Raw genomic sequence first — 14,815 nt, 5'->3', positions numbered from 1 at the left:
TGAGGGTAATTGCAAGTTCCAGAAAAGTTTTTAATTGTGCTGCAGAGGCTACTTTTTTGCTAACAGTTGGGCCATGGAGAGTGCTTTAGAACTAGCGTATTTGTTTTAGCTCATATGTTGTGTTTCTGTGAGCATTAAATTAAGTATAATCACAAACTTTCTGCATAACACTGGCAAACTTATGAAAATATTTTTCACATCCTGTAGTCACAACAGGCTTGGGAGCGTGACGTTATCTTTTATCATCAGCGTGATTACTTTTATCCCAACTTGTGGAGACAAAAAAAAAAAAAAAAAGGCAGCAGTGCTTTCAAGGTTTGTGATTCCTCCTTAAAGGCAGTCACCTGGCTAAGTGGGAAAGAGAGTAGGGCATTTATCCACTTAAAGAGCACCACCCCGATGATGTCAGTAACAGATGACTGCGAGACACTCCCCTCTCCATCGCCCCACAGCCAGCTCTGGTCACTGAGGGCAGAGAGGGATAGAGGGTGGGGGTAGGGAAGATAATTACCAGTATAAATGAAGCCCCGCTAACGATTCGCACTGCTGGGTCCCCTGATCTAGTCTCCAAGGCAACCTCAGCACGCTCATTTGTTTTGTAGATGAGTAATTACATCCAATTAGTGGCCAGTGGAAAAAAAGGAGTCCAAGAAAGGCCCATTGTTCTGGATAGATTGTGTGAATATTAATAGTGGGGAGGTCTGAGGCGCAGTGATATGATCGTGATACTGATGCAGCTGTGGGCACACTCTGCCCAGTCTCATCCTGCATAACAGATCAGATAGCCACTGATGAAAATATATGGCTTTGAGAGTGTGTTTGGGCCTGAGTGTCTGAGGCAGTGTCCAGCTGCCTCTATCCAGGAAACACGGCCAGGACAGTGATTCACACCGGGCAATGACCGAAAACTTTGTATCGTCTGAAAATGCCATTACCTGACTTAATGTTAGATACTCCAACCCAATCTGAGAAAATCTGTAAACCTTATTGCAGTGGTGGAAATATGTACTGTACACTGTAGGCAGTACATTTTATTTCTGGGTTTTCATCACTCACGAACACAGAGTGCTGCAGGATAGGTGTTAGTTGATAGATTTAGAGGGTAAATAACTTTAGCTTGTTGGTCTTTGTTGTCAGGGATTGGTAATAAACTTTAACAACTATCTTCATAGAGCTGGGCAGACACTATGTGGATCTGGCCCCACACAGGACCATACATTAGCCACTACTGAAAAATGTTTGTTTTCAAAATATGTCAAGACTGGATGTCTGAACCTTTGGTTTTCTATCTTGTTTGAGATGTATACCAGACAGATCCCCACATTCCCATTGTCAAAATACTGCTTACAAACTGGTTTTAGCTTGTTTTTGAATGAATTAAGTTTTATGGCTAAAATTGTAGTTTTAGGTATAGACTATATTCACAAGGCGGCCATTTTCCTGCAATGTCATGCTCAGGGTGGGAAGCTCAAGTGATATCTTGTTTTACTGCTTTTTTCCAGGTTACAAGTCATAAACCTTGAGTAACAGACACATTTTGATCTTTTCACAACTTCCTGATTGATGAGCAATTACAAAGACAATGGATAGTAGAAATGCAGAGAGACATCTGGCCTCATTCAACTTAAAAAAAAAAAACATTATACATTGATAAGCCATTTGCGTCTATAGAGGGATAAATATAACCTGGGGAGCTCTGATCTTTGTAATAATTGCGGAGAACATCTCAGTTTTATAATCTCCTGCTAATCAACCATTTCTGTTAACTGAAAAGTTAAAATTCCAGGGCAAATTAGTGACCATATTTCATCACACACAGATGCATTTTCCAGTTCAAATGTGCCACATCAAACATTGATGTTATCAGAGGTCCCAAGGTAATACTAATCCCGTGCAAATAGACTTTTTCAGATCACACTAACATTAGAATTTAGCCACTTCCTTGGTTGACATACTCAACATGTATTTAGTCTCACAACTTATCTTTAACTTTGCAGCTCTCTCTTCAAACTCCACTGTTATTTTAAATTACTGTATCATTGGTGAAGAAAATAGTAAAACAATAACATTAGATTCTATTTAACGTTCGTAACGTAAAATTCAATTCAAATAACTTTATCCGTTAGTAACTTCATTCTTCATTTCTTGCTTTCAGTTCATATTGGAATCACACATACTAATGGTGTCTTTCTGTCTTCTTCCTATCTTTTTTTTTTTAATTGATAAGCACACTCTTGTCGAGGAAGAATACAATTGATTGTAATTGTTTATTGATAAAAAACAATCAGATGTTTCAGTGTGAGAATGAAAGTCAAGGGTCCTGTCTAGCATAGAGGCTGTTAAAGTAATCCCATTAGAAGCTTTCCTATATTGGAAATAACTTTAATTTCACATTTTTTGATTTGAAAGCTAGCCCATATCAATAATCAGAAAATACTTTGATCAAATTCATAAAAAAATGCATTTAATCTAAGTCCTTCAAAGATGCTACAAATTCACTTTTATCAAACGTTGAATTTTTGCTGTAACATGATCAATGGTTAATGGTATTGTATTTTATTAAAGTAACGTTACATGTCACTCATAAAGCATGACAAAGTATTATAATGTTGAAAGAATAGCCTGGTTCAGTCTTTACACTGTTCTAATCTGGTGACATATTTAAATAGCTTCTTCTGAATTCCCAATAACAGGGTTTGTCAAATGTTTTTTCCCCATTATAATTATTCCATTGATCGGGTTTTCCTCATTAGCAAGGCCAATCAATTTGGTGTGACATTTGTCTAAGTGAAGAAAATAGAAAGATTGGTTCTTGAGCTTTGTTCGATGTGTCAGGCTTTATGTGACGTACGTAGGAAGCCTGCCGTATTTGGAGCCTATAATTTGATGAGTGGGCAGACAGCCCACAAGTGGTGAGATCAGAGTGCTAAAAAGCACTGGTGGAGAGAAACATGGCTGTGCTTACATTTCATTTGGCAGAAGTGGACTGTCTCCCTCTGAATGGGTAGAGGTGAAGTGGCTTTGAATGGCTGTTCGCCCCAGGACCCAAATAAAAAACAAACACACAGCAGGGGAAACCTAGCATGGCAAAGCCAGTGTCACCAATCTGACTCCCTCCTGAGTAGATTAACTCTGTTATCAAAGAGGTGTGAGAGGAACCCGTTTCTTTTAATTGCACCCTTTATACAAGCAGCTTGTCTCAGATTAAGAGGACAAGCAATAAATGCCAGCCCGATTTATTGCTGAAAGACATTTTCTAAACTGTTGATAATCCGCCATCTGTGTCAAAGAGAGAATCATTGGAAGAGGCCAATCCGAAACGTGCTCTGAGTATTTAGAGCACTTGTGAACGCCTGTCATCAATAAACACCAACATCTCTGTATCTTACTCACATAAAAACCTTATCATCAGTTGCTTTTGGTCAACAACAAAAAAGAGGCTTTAAATTAATTATTGATTGGTGCACTTTCTGTTTCTTTTGATTTGAATGACAAAAGCTTCCTGCAGGTATGTCAACAAGAAATGGTCTGTTTGCAATGAGAAGTGTATTGAGCTGTGTTTTAATGATTCTCCAGTTTTATCTTGCTCATTAATTATTATTAGTAAACACAAAAGGCAGGTTAATTGTGTAGAAGCCTAAATAGCAAATCTGTTACCTAATTGTATATTTTTTATTTGTTGCAATGGTTAGGACATACATAGCTTAAAAAGTTCTTGATTTATTTAACTCTAGCCAAGGCATTATATTAACTTAGGATGTTTTCATTGACCATATATTGACCATATTGTCTTCTGATCGAGGGCTCAGAGTGGGAAGCTCCAATTCTCTTTATATGTGTTTCATGTTTTCAGTTGCATTAATGTAGGAAATCAATGTCCTTTCATTGCTTCAACATTTATCAATAACTGTAAAGACAAACAGTGAAAAGTCCAGATGGATATTGGGCCATACCGTATTTCAAGTTAAGACAACACATAAGCCATTAGCTACTAAACCACTACTGTTAGCTTTCATCCTCTTCTTAGCTAATTTTACATTAAGCTTGGAAGAGGTTGAGTTCTACGTCACCTTTAATAGTTATAGGCCTTTACAATATTAGCAGCATGGATAGATGTAACTTTGTAAAATCAATTTCTTACAGATGGACCAGCATGTCCTTAGTTCATTGGCTTGATGCTAACACATAATGAAAATTGCCTTGAACAGGCTAACAGATTTAGCATCATGGTTGCGGTACTTGAGAAACAATCTATTTTACGTAACAGAATAATGTATGTGTATTAAATGTGGGTAAAATCAATCGGATCTTTTGTTAAGAGATGATAAGTTGGAGTCTAAGCATCTCAACGGTTTATAACGCTACTATTGTTGTCACCTGAAACTTATGCTGTCTTCTTCTTTTGGTATTTAATGGTAGTGAGCAAACACTTTTCAGAAGGCCTACTGCCACGTCTGGTGGCAGCTCCGCATCCCATCCAGGTGTCAGTAGAAATAATGGGAATAATATTTTAAGTTGGGATAAAAGTTTCACAAAACCTTTGATTGTTCATAAATTAACGACGATTCAAATATTCTTAAATCACGACCCATCCCTACCCATTAACTACATCATGCTAGAGTTAATGTTGGCATTTAACCACTTCCTCAAATTCATTACCATTAACTATGAATGCAAGCCCCTCTTATTTTATTGCGTTTAATAGGTCACGTTCACATACAGCCATTTCATAGCTAACACAGTAATCTAGGTGTGGCTAAATGGCTAAGTGTATTTCATATTGTATATTTCATCACTGTTAAAATATAAACAGTAAACATTAACCCATTTCCGAACTCATGATTAAAGTAGCTTAAAAATGGCAAAATACACATATTAACCGTTGTTCAGTAGTAGTCATTTACCATGAAATACAATGAAATATGGAAAGATGCCCTCAATAATTTTGTTATTCATTGTTATTTCAGTTTACGGTGAATCAAAAAATGTTACTAAAAGATAATGATTAACTGATTACCTGACATTATACAACTTACAACCCAGAGAAACATCAAAACAATGTTATAAGAGCTACTGAGCTTCCCACCTTAAGCCATTTGTCAGGAAAATAAGGATACTATGTAAATGAAATGAAATTCAGGGACAGAAAGTCTACATCCATAAGTGTAATGCTGGTATCAGAACACAAGAGTTTTACACAAGGACCACATGTGAGGGGGGCCTCGCCAACATGGCACTAGCTGCTGGGGAGGGAGGGCAGAGAGGGCCAATTCAAGCAGACAAAATGCACGAATGTAACTTTTAATCAGTGAAACACACCAACCAAGCTTTGCTGCACAATCTGGACTTTGATTTTGAAAATGACAAAGTTGATTACCCCAATGATGGAGTCCCCTCCCCTCCCCCTCCCCACCCTATACTGTATCTCCCAGGCCTCCCCGATTACGGGTTTTACTCTGCGCCCAGTGACCAGAGGGGGGGGCCCTGCTCCTTTGCTGACTATGGCTCCCTGGGGCCCCAAGCGGCTCAGATGCTGCACAGTGAGCATGCCACCTCCGCCTGCAACTCCCCCCTCCAGCACCTACACAGCCCGGATCAATTTAAGAACCCAGGTTTGTATATGCGCATCTATCTTATCCAAGTTTTGGAGTTTTTCAGTTTGATTCATGACATTATCCCATGTAGATGATCTAATCTTTTTTTTATATTCTTATTATTTTCATATTTGCTCTTCTTTTGTCAAAGAAAGAAAAAAATTCCCCCTTCAGGAAACCTTAAAAAAAAGTCTTGCTGACAAAATAGCATTGCATGTCCTTCTCCTTTTGTCAATTTTCTAATGTAGATTTTTCTGTTTCTTTGTGAAGTTATGTTCCAGCCCTTGCCTGCACATAAAGGGCCAACTCATACAGAATGTAAACCTTCATTTGCATGTGAACATAATAACTATGATATCAGTGAGTGTGCTGGCCTCTAACACAGCTGAAGTTGATGTGAATTTTTCAGCTGCAAAGGAACGAGTTAAGTGAGGGAGTGAGAGTGATTTTTGTTTGTCAAGCCCTTTAAGTATTTTAAGTGATAGAATGATTGTCCGATTTTTTTAGTTTTTGAAAGTCTAACTGGGATCAGAAGAAATTATGGACACTTTTGTAGACACTTAGAGGACAACATTTTTGCATAATAAAGCCATTACTCTCCAGCAAAATAACATTTTCATCTTTTTCTTATCTTACTTATGTAATCATAGCTTTCAAACGCCAGGGAAGAGACTCCACTGTCAAGTTAAATCTACTGCACATTGACATTTCAATACCTGCATGCAGTGAATAAAAGATATTAGAAAAGTCGTTTATTTGGGAGCATGCAGAATAAATTGCTCTTAACTGAATTAGCATTTCTGGGATTATTTCTTTTTTATTTTGATAATGAGATATTTAAAATCATGTTTGCACAGACATGACATACCACCAAAGTTCTTCATTTTGTTGTATATAAAGGAGGTCTATTTTAGTGGTGTGCCTCGGTGCATTGTGGGAGACGAGCCAGTGTCAGTGCTGACCTACACACAGCAGTTGGGTTCTCTTTCTCTGGAGACTCACAGGCCCCCTGCTGGGTTTGAAATGTGCTATAGCTTTCAATCTTGTACCTTCACTCTTGTGTCCCCACCTCCACTTCACAATAACAGCAGCCAGACATATTGCAAGCAAAAGTGGCTGTCCGCTCGCCCTTTTGGCCCAACAAAGTAATTGTGTAAGTGTTAGGCCAACTCTCCCCTTGATGGTTAAAGTGTTGGCCAGCTGCCTCGGGCAGATGTTGGCATTTCCTACAGACTGACTTTAGCACAGTGCATAGCAGAAAACATGGACAGGTTGCATAGGAACAGCTGTGCAGTTGTGAAGAGTTTCTTGTGCTTTTACTTTCTTTCTCACAACACTTATAGAAGTGAGGTAGCACCACATGCATGGTTCAACATACTCTTGACTTCCCGTAGATCTGTGAAGCTGTGTAAAGTGTTTTAATTCTTACACATTTGCATAGTACAGTGGAGTTAACTTCTTCTTTATATAACTGCGAATACACTCACCAATTCCCCTATTGAGTTTAAGGCCTGGTTATAGCAGGTTCATATTTGAAACATTATAGTGGACAGATGATTAGAAAGGGGTTTTAGTAAGTCAAAACCGTCCTGCGTTTTAGCAGAATTTTTTTCTTAGTTGGGAATGGAGCAGTTTTATTCTCACCTGACAGGAGTAGTAATCCTGAGTGAGTCAGCAGAGGTTGATTACATCATAACACAATTTATGTGCTTGTTGTCTGTGAAATAGACTTTATACTTGTAGCCAACCTCGACCCTATTGATGTGAAAATCTCATTAGAGTTCTCAGGAACACAATTTTGCTGTTTATTTGAAGGTTTTCTTTAAGTAGATAAGAACAATGAATGATTTTGAAAGTAGGAATAATTGTTTTTTGTGTACATTAGGTGTCTTATGATGATGATTACGAGCATAGTGAGTCATTTATCATGTCATAACTGCTCCTTACAAAGTGATGCAGATGGCTCACAGATTCCCAGCCTAAAAGGGGGATTAGGATTATTTCCATCTTCAATTTGATGGCAAATCTCATTGATAAATGCTTTTCTTTTATACTGTCTGTACTGTGGTACTTTACTGGAGTGAGTTAAAATGAAGTAAATACAAGCTAAAGACATTGACAGAGTCATGATGTAGACCATCATTACTTCAGGTCTTCCCATTTTCAAGCATCAAACATTTTTTCTCTCCAGACTTGTTTGTCCTTTGAGAACCAGAAACTCAAGCGTGAGAAAGACTCAGCACTATCAGTCCTTATTAACCAAAATCAAAATGAATAGTGACAGACACTAGTCTGTGTCACAGTTGGCTCTTCTTCTGAAAAAACAATCTGACCCACATTGTACTCGGGCTTGTTTTGCTCCAAAAGCTAAATACTGAACCAGAGCAGCCCCGAACATTTAAATGAAAAACTAAGCTTCACAGGGAGATGTGGGGTGAGACACTCTCTAATAAAAAATCACCAGTCATAGGAAATGAGGATTGCCATTTCAACTGGAAAAAAAAAAATCCTTAATTATATAATAAGGCAGCCTAGTGGGGCTGTGCAGGCGAGATAAGAGCAGAAGCTGCACACTGTTTAAAGTCCTCACAGTTAAACAGAGGGTCAACTCTACTAGATGTGTGTTTAGTGAGATGGCTTCATTTTTCTCGAGTGTTATACATGAGTATAGAGCTTGTTTAAGGTGTGTCTCTTAATCCTGACCTGTCTAATAAAGCTCTGGTAGTGTTTTGTATAACATGGTGACATTGATACAGTTTGTACACTGCGTTTATCTGCATCAAAACATTGGAAATATCCCAGTTATATTCACTATTCTGACACTACAAGGGCCTCCTTGTCCACAAACAATACAGAGCGTTTTCTGTGCTCTTGAGTATTTTTCTTTTTAATGCAGTCTTTTTCCCAGTCTTGTCTTTGAATAAGGGTTAGACAGAGGGTTATGTGAAGCTGACAGCAGAGGAGATTGCTGTTAAGAGATCACAGCGTTTTTCTTTCTCCCTGCCTGTTTTTTTCCCCCTGCTTCGCCAGTGTTGTTGGCCTTTAGTAGGCATCTGGATTTTCAAAAGACATTTTATTAGTCTGAGTTGCTCTTACTCACAGGGTAAAGGTGGTAAGTCATGTACAGTATTTCTTTTTTATCCCCCCTTGAGTTCGGACCTGCAGAAGAAGCCGGGTCAAGCTTTTATATTTCCCCCTCATGCCTCTTTTCTCTTGTCTCACATGCCGCCTTTTGTTTTATGCCTGGAGTTACATCAGCAGCCTGAAAAGCTGAGACACACAGCTGAAAGTGTGGAGAATATTTTTAGCGGGTCCTTACCAGCGTCTATGAATCACTTGGTTATTAAGAAAAGCTTAAAAGTCTGGTTACAAAATGATCAAATGAAGTCAAAATATTGAATGTTGTTCAACAATGTTGTTTTCCAAGTTCTCCTTCACATTATGCATGTTCAACATTTACACTGCAACCTTACTAGTTTAATAGCATGGTGGAAGTCGTTCCTAGCAGTGTGCTTGTTTTGCGTTTGTGCATGAATCTACAAAGTGAATGTCACTCCTATGCATAAGACACAGCATGTAGATTATATTCAGAATATCATACTGGATTCAACACTGATTTTGGCTTTTAAAAACCATGTTCAACCTTTATCCTGTGCCATCCTGTTAGATGATATCACATGAAATTGAATTTATAGTTGTTAAAGCAGAAAGTATCTGTCCATTGAGACAACCATATGAATCCAGTCATGTGTTCTTTTATTTAAATTTGCCCCATAGCAAGTAAGAATTGAACGTGAGTGTTCTTTTTTTTCTTTATAAACAGCTCTGCTCTCTTCTGTGTTTGTATGCAGGCGCTAACCCTTCAAGGCCCGGAGGTTTCCCTGGTGCTAACAGTCCAGGGCCTGTGGCTGACCTGTACGGACCCAGCAGCCAGGACTCTGCCGTGGGAAACTACATCAGTGCTGCTAGCCCCCAGCCCGGCTCTGGGTTCGGACCCAGCATCACAGTGAGTACTTAGATGCAGACTTTCTTTTGCTTGTTGAGCTCAGCTGCCTTTTTTTTTTTTTTTTTCTGTCAGCATAACATCACTAAAATCAGAAACTAAGCCAATCAGGCTGTTTGTGGTTGTGACTTCATGTAAAACAGTTTAATATTTGCATTTTTGTAGCTTAAATAAGCACTTCCTGACTCTTAGCAAATATGCTAAATCCAAAAAAGCTCAAGCAACCATTCATTACTGACCATTAGCTTGCATTATGTCTCTTCTGCTATTGAGTGCAGAGGTCCCATAAGCATGTGGTACATCAGAGTAAACCCTGTCCGAGCCCTCAAAGTTATCTGTGTTAAACACAAACGTGTATTCCCCTCAGCTGTTGCACAAATCACCTCACTTCAGACTCTGTGTCACCTTCCCAGAACAAATTCTCTTTATTTTTAGAAGCCCATCTGTCCCAGAGCTTGAGCTTGCTCTGTCACCAGGACAAAAGCTCCCAAGCAGCTTTTGTCTCTCCCAGTGTCCTTGTCCAGGTGTAGTGGCTCAGCCAGGTGCTGTTGCAGGGTGCAGTGTCCACTTATAGGTGTAACAGTAGACCATGTTTACTGCCTTTAGAAGTGTGTCCTGGCCTGTGTGTGGCTTTAGGTGATGTGCCACTACAAAATGCTTGGCAGGCCTCAACTCAGGTGTTACTGCCAATGCAGCCATAGTCTGAGAGGACAGTGGTGCTTTATTATTTTTGAGGGATATTACCTACAAGATAGATTATATTTTTATTATGACTGCAAGATTTCAAAAGCTCATTTTAAACCCTTTAAAGAAACTTACTAGGGACTTCAACTCAGCTGACTTAATAAGAGATCATACACAGTAAATCAATGTTTAATAAAGAGTATCTGTCACAATGTAAGGTAGCATTATATACAGAAAATAACTAACTTCTTTTTACAGATATTCTGTTTTATGTTTATCCTTTTTTCATGAATAAATGGACAAGGATCTCCAAAAGATGCCTCAATCAGCTTTTTGTTTACTGATCTTGTGTTTTTTTTTGTCCACCTCGGACCTCTCTGAATAATTAATCTTAAATTATAGAATCTGAATATTGTGTCCCCTAGTGAGGTGAACGAGGGCTGAGCTCTCAGTCTCCCTGCCTTTCCTGTTCGCCATGCATGTTTGCGCTTTTTTACTGAGTGACGCAGTACAGGTTATGAAAATAACACCTGCTTTCTCAAAGAAGCTAATTAATGCAAGGCTTAACTGACGTAGAATAACAACAAGCCCATTAGTACCGCAGGCGAGCGCTGCAAGACTACAGGGTGACGACACCCTTCCAAAAATTATAGACCGCATCATTAAATTAAAATTTCTGCAAAACTAACCAGAAAGTAAAAGGAAGGTTAATGCTGGATGTTTGTGATGTTCTGCCTATTCATGTATTTACTTATAGATGAAATGGAGGAAGCTTTTTGGTATTTTACAATTCTATATGTGAGGAGAAATGTTACCTTTTTTTGTGCATCTCTCAGAAAAATCCCAAAGGAACATTTGTGCATCGCATTGAAACATTAGGACTAATGGTGCAAGGCTTAAAAAGGGTGTGCGACTTATTGTTGTGTATAGGGGGTGATGTCACTCGGGGCACATGTGCAAATTGTTCATGAGAGACTTAAACAGTATTTATTCATTCCAATAAGTGTTTGTAATTGATTTATGATACCCAAAGTAAAAACCGAGCTTAACAGGAAAAACACATTTTATTGGCTTTTTGCCTCCCTAAGCAAAGCCTCTTTTATTAATTGTTTTAGGTCCACTGGCTATCTGCCATAATCTGTTGGTTTCAGTGGAGGAAGCAAAATATTTGTCATGAAAGACCGGGCTGGCTCATTTTCAAAGTAGATATACCAGCAGATAGTTTACAGATGGAAATGAGGCGATTTGTTTCCATTATTTTGCATTTGTTTCAACAGTTTGTAGCCACACTTGTACACACTTGAAAAATGTAAAACCTAGACTTGTGTTAACCACAAAAGCTACAAAGGCTTTTTTTTTTTTTTTTTTTACTGCTAAACAGGGTCACAGGCTTTGTTTTAAAAAAAAAAGCCCTTGACACCGTTTTCACTGTTTTTACTAAACACATCAAATGCAGGGGAGCTTTTGTGGTCCCTCCACCGATTGTGAAATTGTGCCTGTGATACCTGGCACTAAATCAGCACCTCTGAATCACCGGTTGAATAAAACAGAGGGCAATAAAGCAGAGAGGTGATGTGACTTCCTGCTCTCAGCCAGATGATCTCTCTATTCAGAACATTTAAATCCGGGCATGATTCAGAACTCAAATGTGCTTCATAATTCATTTTCTTTTTCCTGAGGTTGCTGCTGAACTGATAACGCGTCGGATCATCATATGTCACAACCTCATGGATGACTTCAGAGTCGCTGATTTGTAGCTCGGTCTCACGCTCCAGTGATTTTATTAATCCCTTTAGCCAATATCAAAACAGCCTCTGTGAAGAAGAACTAATGAACTTAACTGTTTTTTTTTTATGCACGACAATTAGAGTGCAATTAGCTGATTGGAGTGATAAAGACAGATAATCGCTGTGGAAAGTGCTTCTCTTTTCTCTGCTGTATTTGAATCCAAGGATTTCTTCAGACCTGTCAGCAGCAGTACTATTCACAGCATCCTGATTACTGAGCTGCTAAAGAACAGCATTCAATACTCCAAAACACACTGATCTCACTAATACAGGTTTATGATCCTGTTTTCTGCATGATTTCAGATTCAATCAGTCTCGTATGTTGGCATGAATTGAGGATTGTGTGTTTATTTCAGTCCTTTTCAGGCCCAAAATCGTCAAATGCAGCAGCTTGGTCATAGGCAAAACGCTTCACTTTACTCTGTAGTAGAGCCCGACCGATCAATCAGCCAGCCCATAATAGTACATGATTATTGATATCGGCTACTTTTATATATCGCCGATATAACTAAGGCTATTCAATTTAAATTTCTTATTTATTTTTATATAGTCATTATTTATAATTCAGTGCAGTGTTTGATCTAAGGAAGATATTGACCAATATATATCGGTATCATTATTGTTATTCTCCCTTGTGTTAGCATCACACCATAGTGACAGCATACGTATTTTTGGACGTATTTAAATGTAATAAATACCTTATCTTTTTCCAAAGTGAAAGAGCCGTAATGAGGGGTAACGAGCTGCGATATGTTACGTCAGATCCAGCGAGGCGGAACAGAGCTGTGTGTTTGTGCATACCTAAATGTGTGTGTGTATGTGGAGCTACCGCTGTGTGCTCACAGGCCGTATCTTTAACGCTATTCTCAGGATTTCGCAGCGTCTTAACGCCCTGTGATTGAACACACTGTGACACAAATATTACACATATGTGGGTGCACTCTGTAAGTACAGGGGCGTTTTGAGGACTGAACTTGGTTACAGCGCTCGTGCAGAATCGAGTCTTTAAGTGGCTGAAAATGTTGAAAACTGCTGAATGTCCAAAAGCCATTAGTGTGAAATGTGTTTCTGCTTGCTTTATTTTGAAATCAAACTGGATGTTTTCTGATTATTATCAATTACTTTACAGATTTCTTTTGAAAGTCTAATTTAAAGTTGCATTTTTTTTATTTTTTTTTGCTAACCTGGGCCTTGAGCGCTGCCTGTGCCAAACTGACACTGATTAATCCCTATACTCACAGTTGAACCTACGGGGGCCACAGACTTGGGTTGCTGCATTTGACAAGTTGGGGTTGATAATTTGTTTTATATTATTATTATCCCTTTTTCTTTTTCACTCATTATGTTAATCTATTATCATTGTTACCTGAAAAGTGATTTGAAGGTGTACTATATAACTCTTTAACATCTTTGACCATGTCCTGCTTCCTGTAGCCATGTTTTCTCTGTGTCTCTGTTCCAAAATTATAACCTGTTTGATATTTGTGACGATGTAGTCTCCTGCTCTGCTTCTCTGAACATGATCAAACTGAATCAAAAAGTTCACAGTTATGCTAGCTGGAAAAATGAAATGATACTCACGTTTCTCTCCTTGAAATGCATACTGACAAACGCACTAACTGTACACTTTTAGGGCCCGTTGATTGCGACAGCTTTTACAAATGGATACCATTGAACAGGTGGCCGGTTGCCATCTCATCAGAGGTATTGCATTTTATTTACTGTGCATTGATATCAGTCTCTCTCTCTCTATGTGTTCATCACATGATTGGTTGTCTATTCACCCCTCTCAAAATGACGAGCTGGTAGTAAAGTGTGTGTGCGTGTGTGTGTGTGTGTGACAGAGGGTGTATGCTGCCACAAATTGGGAGGCCTCTGTTGTCGAGGTAGTCAAAATAAACAATTGGGCAGTTATTTAAAACTAATTCAATTCTAAGACATGTGTGTAACTACTTAAGTTTTTAGCACCATGAAACACACACACACTGCTAACAGCTCTGCATTTATTCCTTTTTCTGTCTTATTAACCAGTAAGTCCCTTGACATAATAAATGGCCACCCTTGAACAGTCTGTGATATTTACAATTCTTTACAGACCCCCCTTTTCTGTTTTTGACCTGCTTACATGACCTCTGCTTTTGAGGGGGCAGAATTCTTCTCACATTTCTCCACACAAAAAAACAGATCGATTGACTCAAAAACCAAAAATTTCTATGAACTGAATATTTCAGTTTCATCATGTTTATTTTGTCCCTGTAATTCCAGCCAATAATGTCCCTCATACTGTGTGTACAATAGAATCACTAAAACCCATTCAGTATGAGAGCTTTTTGTCTGCTTTCGCCTCCTTTTCATAGATACACTGTGTGATGTGTTGACCATCATTGTGCACATTTAGTTTTTTGTTTGCTTTTTTTTTTTTTTAATAAAAGCAATCCAACCACTTAAATATTAGAAAGTAGCTGCACATGCATGTATAAGACTAAGCCATTGAGGGATGTAACTATTAGATATAGAGCTTTTAAATGCTAACCTACATGCTCCTTAGTAGGATGGTCTTTACTTTAGTTATGTGTTCTAATGTTATGCCTGTAGCAAGTTCTGCTGCAGACATATCAGCGCCTCATTAGAATCCAAAATATATTTCCCATTACTGTATATAAAGATGGTTGACTAGTCTCCACCTCCTCCTGTTGAACAAAAGTGAAGCCAAAATATCCCTGGTGACGGGCGCCAACTTCTTGTGC

The 14,815-nt window shown here is 38.6% G+C and overlaps 1 protein-coding gene across 11 annotated transcripts in view; it reads left to right on the top strand.

The window, feature by feature from the left end:
- Nucleotides 1–14,815, top strand: part of msi2b (musashi RNA-binding protein 2b) — a 264,095-nt gene that overhangs the window by 243,274 nt on the left and 6,006 nt on the right. For 4 of the 11 annotated variants that reach the window (XM_061055583.1, XM_061055581.1, XM_061055578.1 and 1 more), the window contains 2 exons: nt 5,433–5,612; nt 9,446–9,600. In XM_061055583.1, coding sequence (XP_060911566.1) covers nt 5,433–5,612; nt 9,446–9,600 — 335 coding nt within the window. Of the gene's footprint in view, nt 1–5,432; nt 5,613–9,445; nt 9,601–13,701; nt 13,773–14,815 lie in introns of all 11 variants that reach the window. The other 7 variants (XM_061055580.1, XM_061055579.1, XM_061055584.1 and 4 more) reach the window with 3 other exon arrangements.

The sequence above is a fragment of the Labrus mixtus genome, chromosome 14, assembly GCF_963584025.1.
Source record: "Labrus mixtus chromosome 14, fLabMix1.1, whole genome shotgun sequence".
In the NCBI taxonomy this organism is placed as follows: Eukaryota; Metazoa; Chordata; class Actinopteri; order Labriformes; family Labridae; genus Labrus; species Labrus mixtus.
This window is presented reverse-complemented; position numbering and strand designations above follow the sequence as displayed.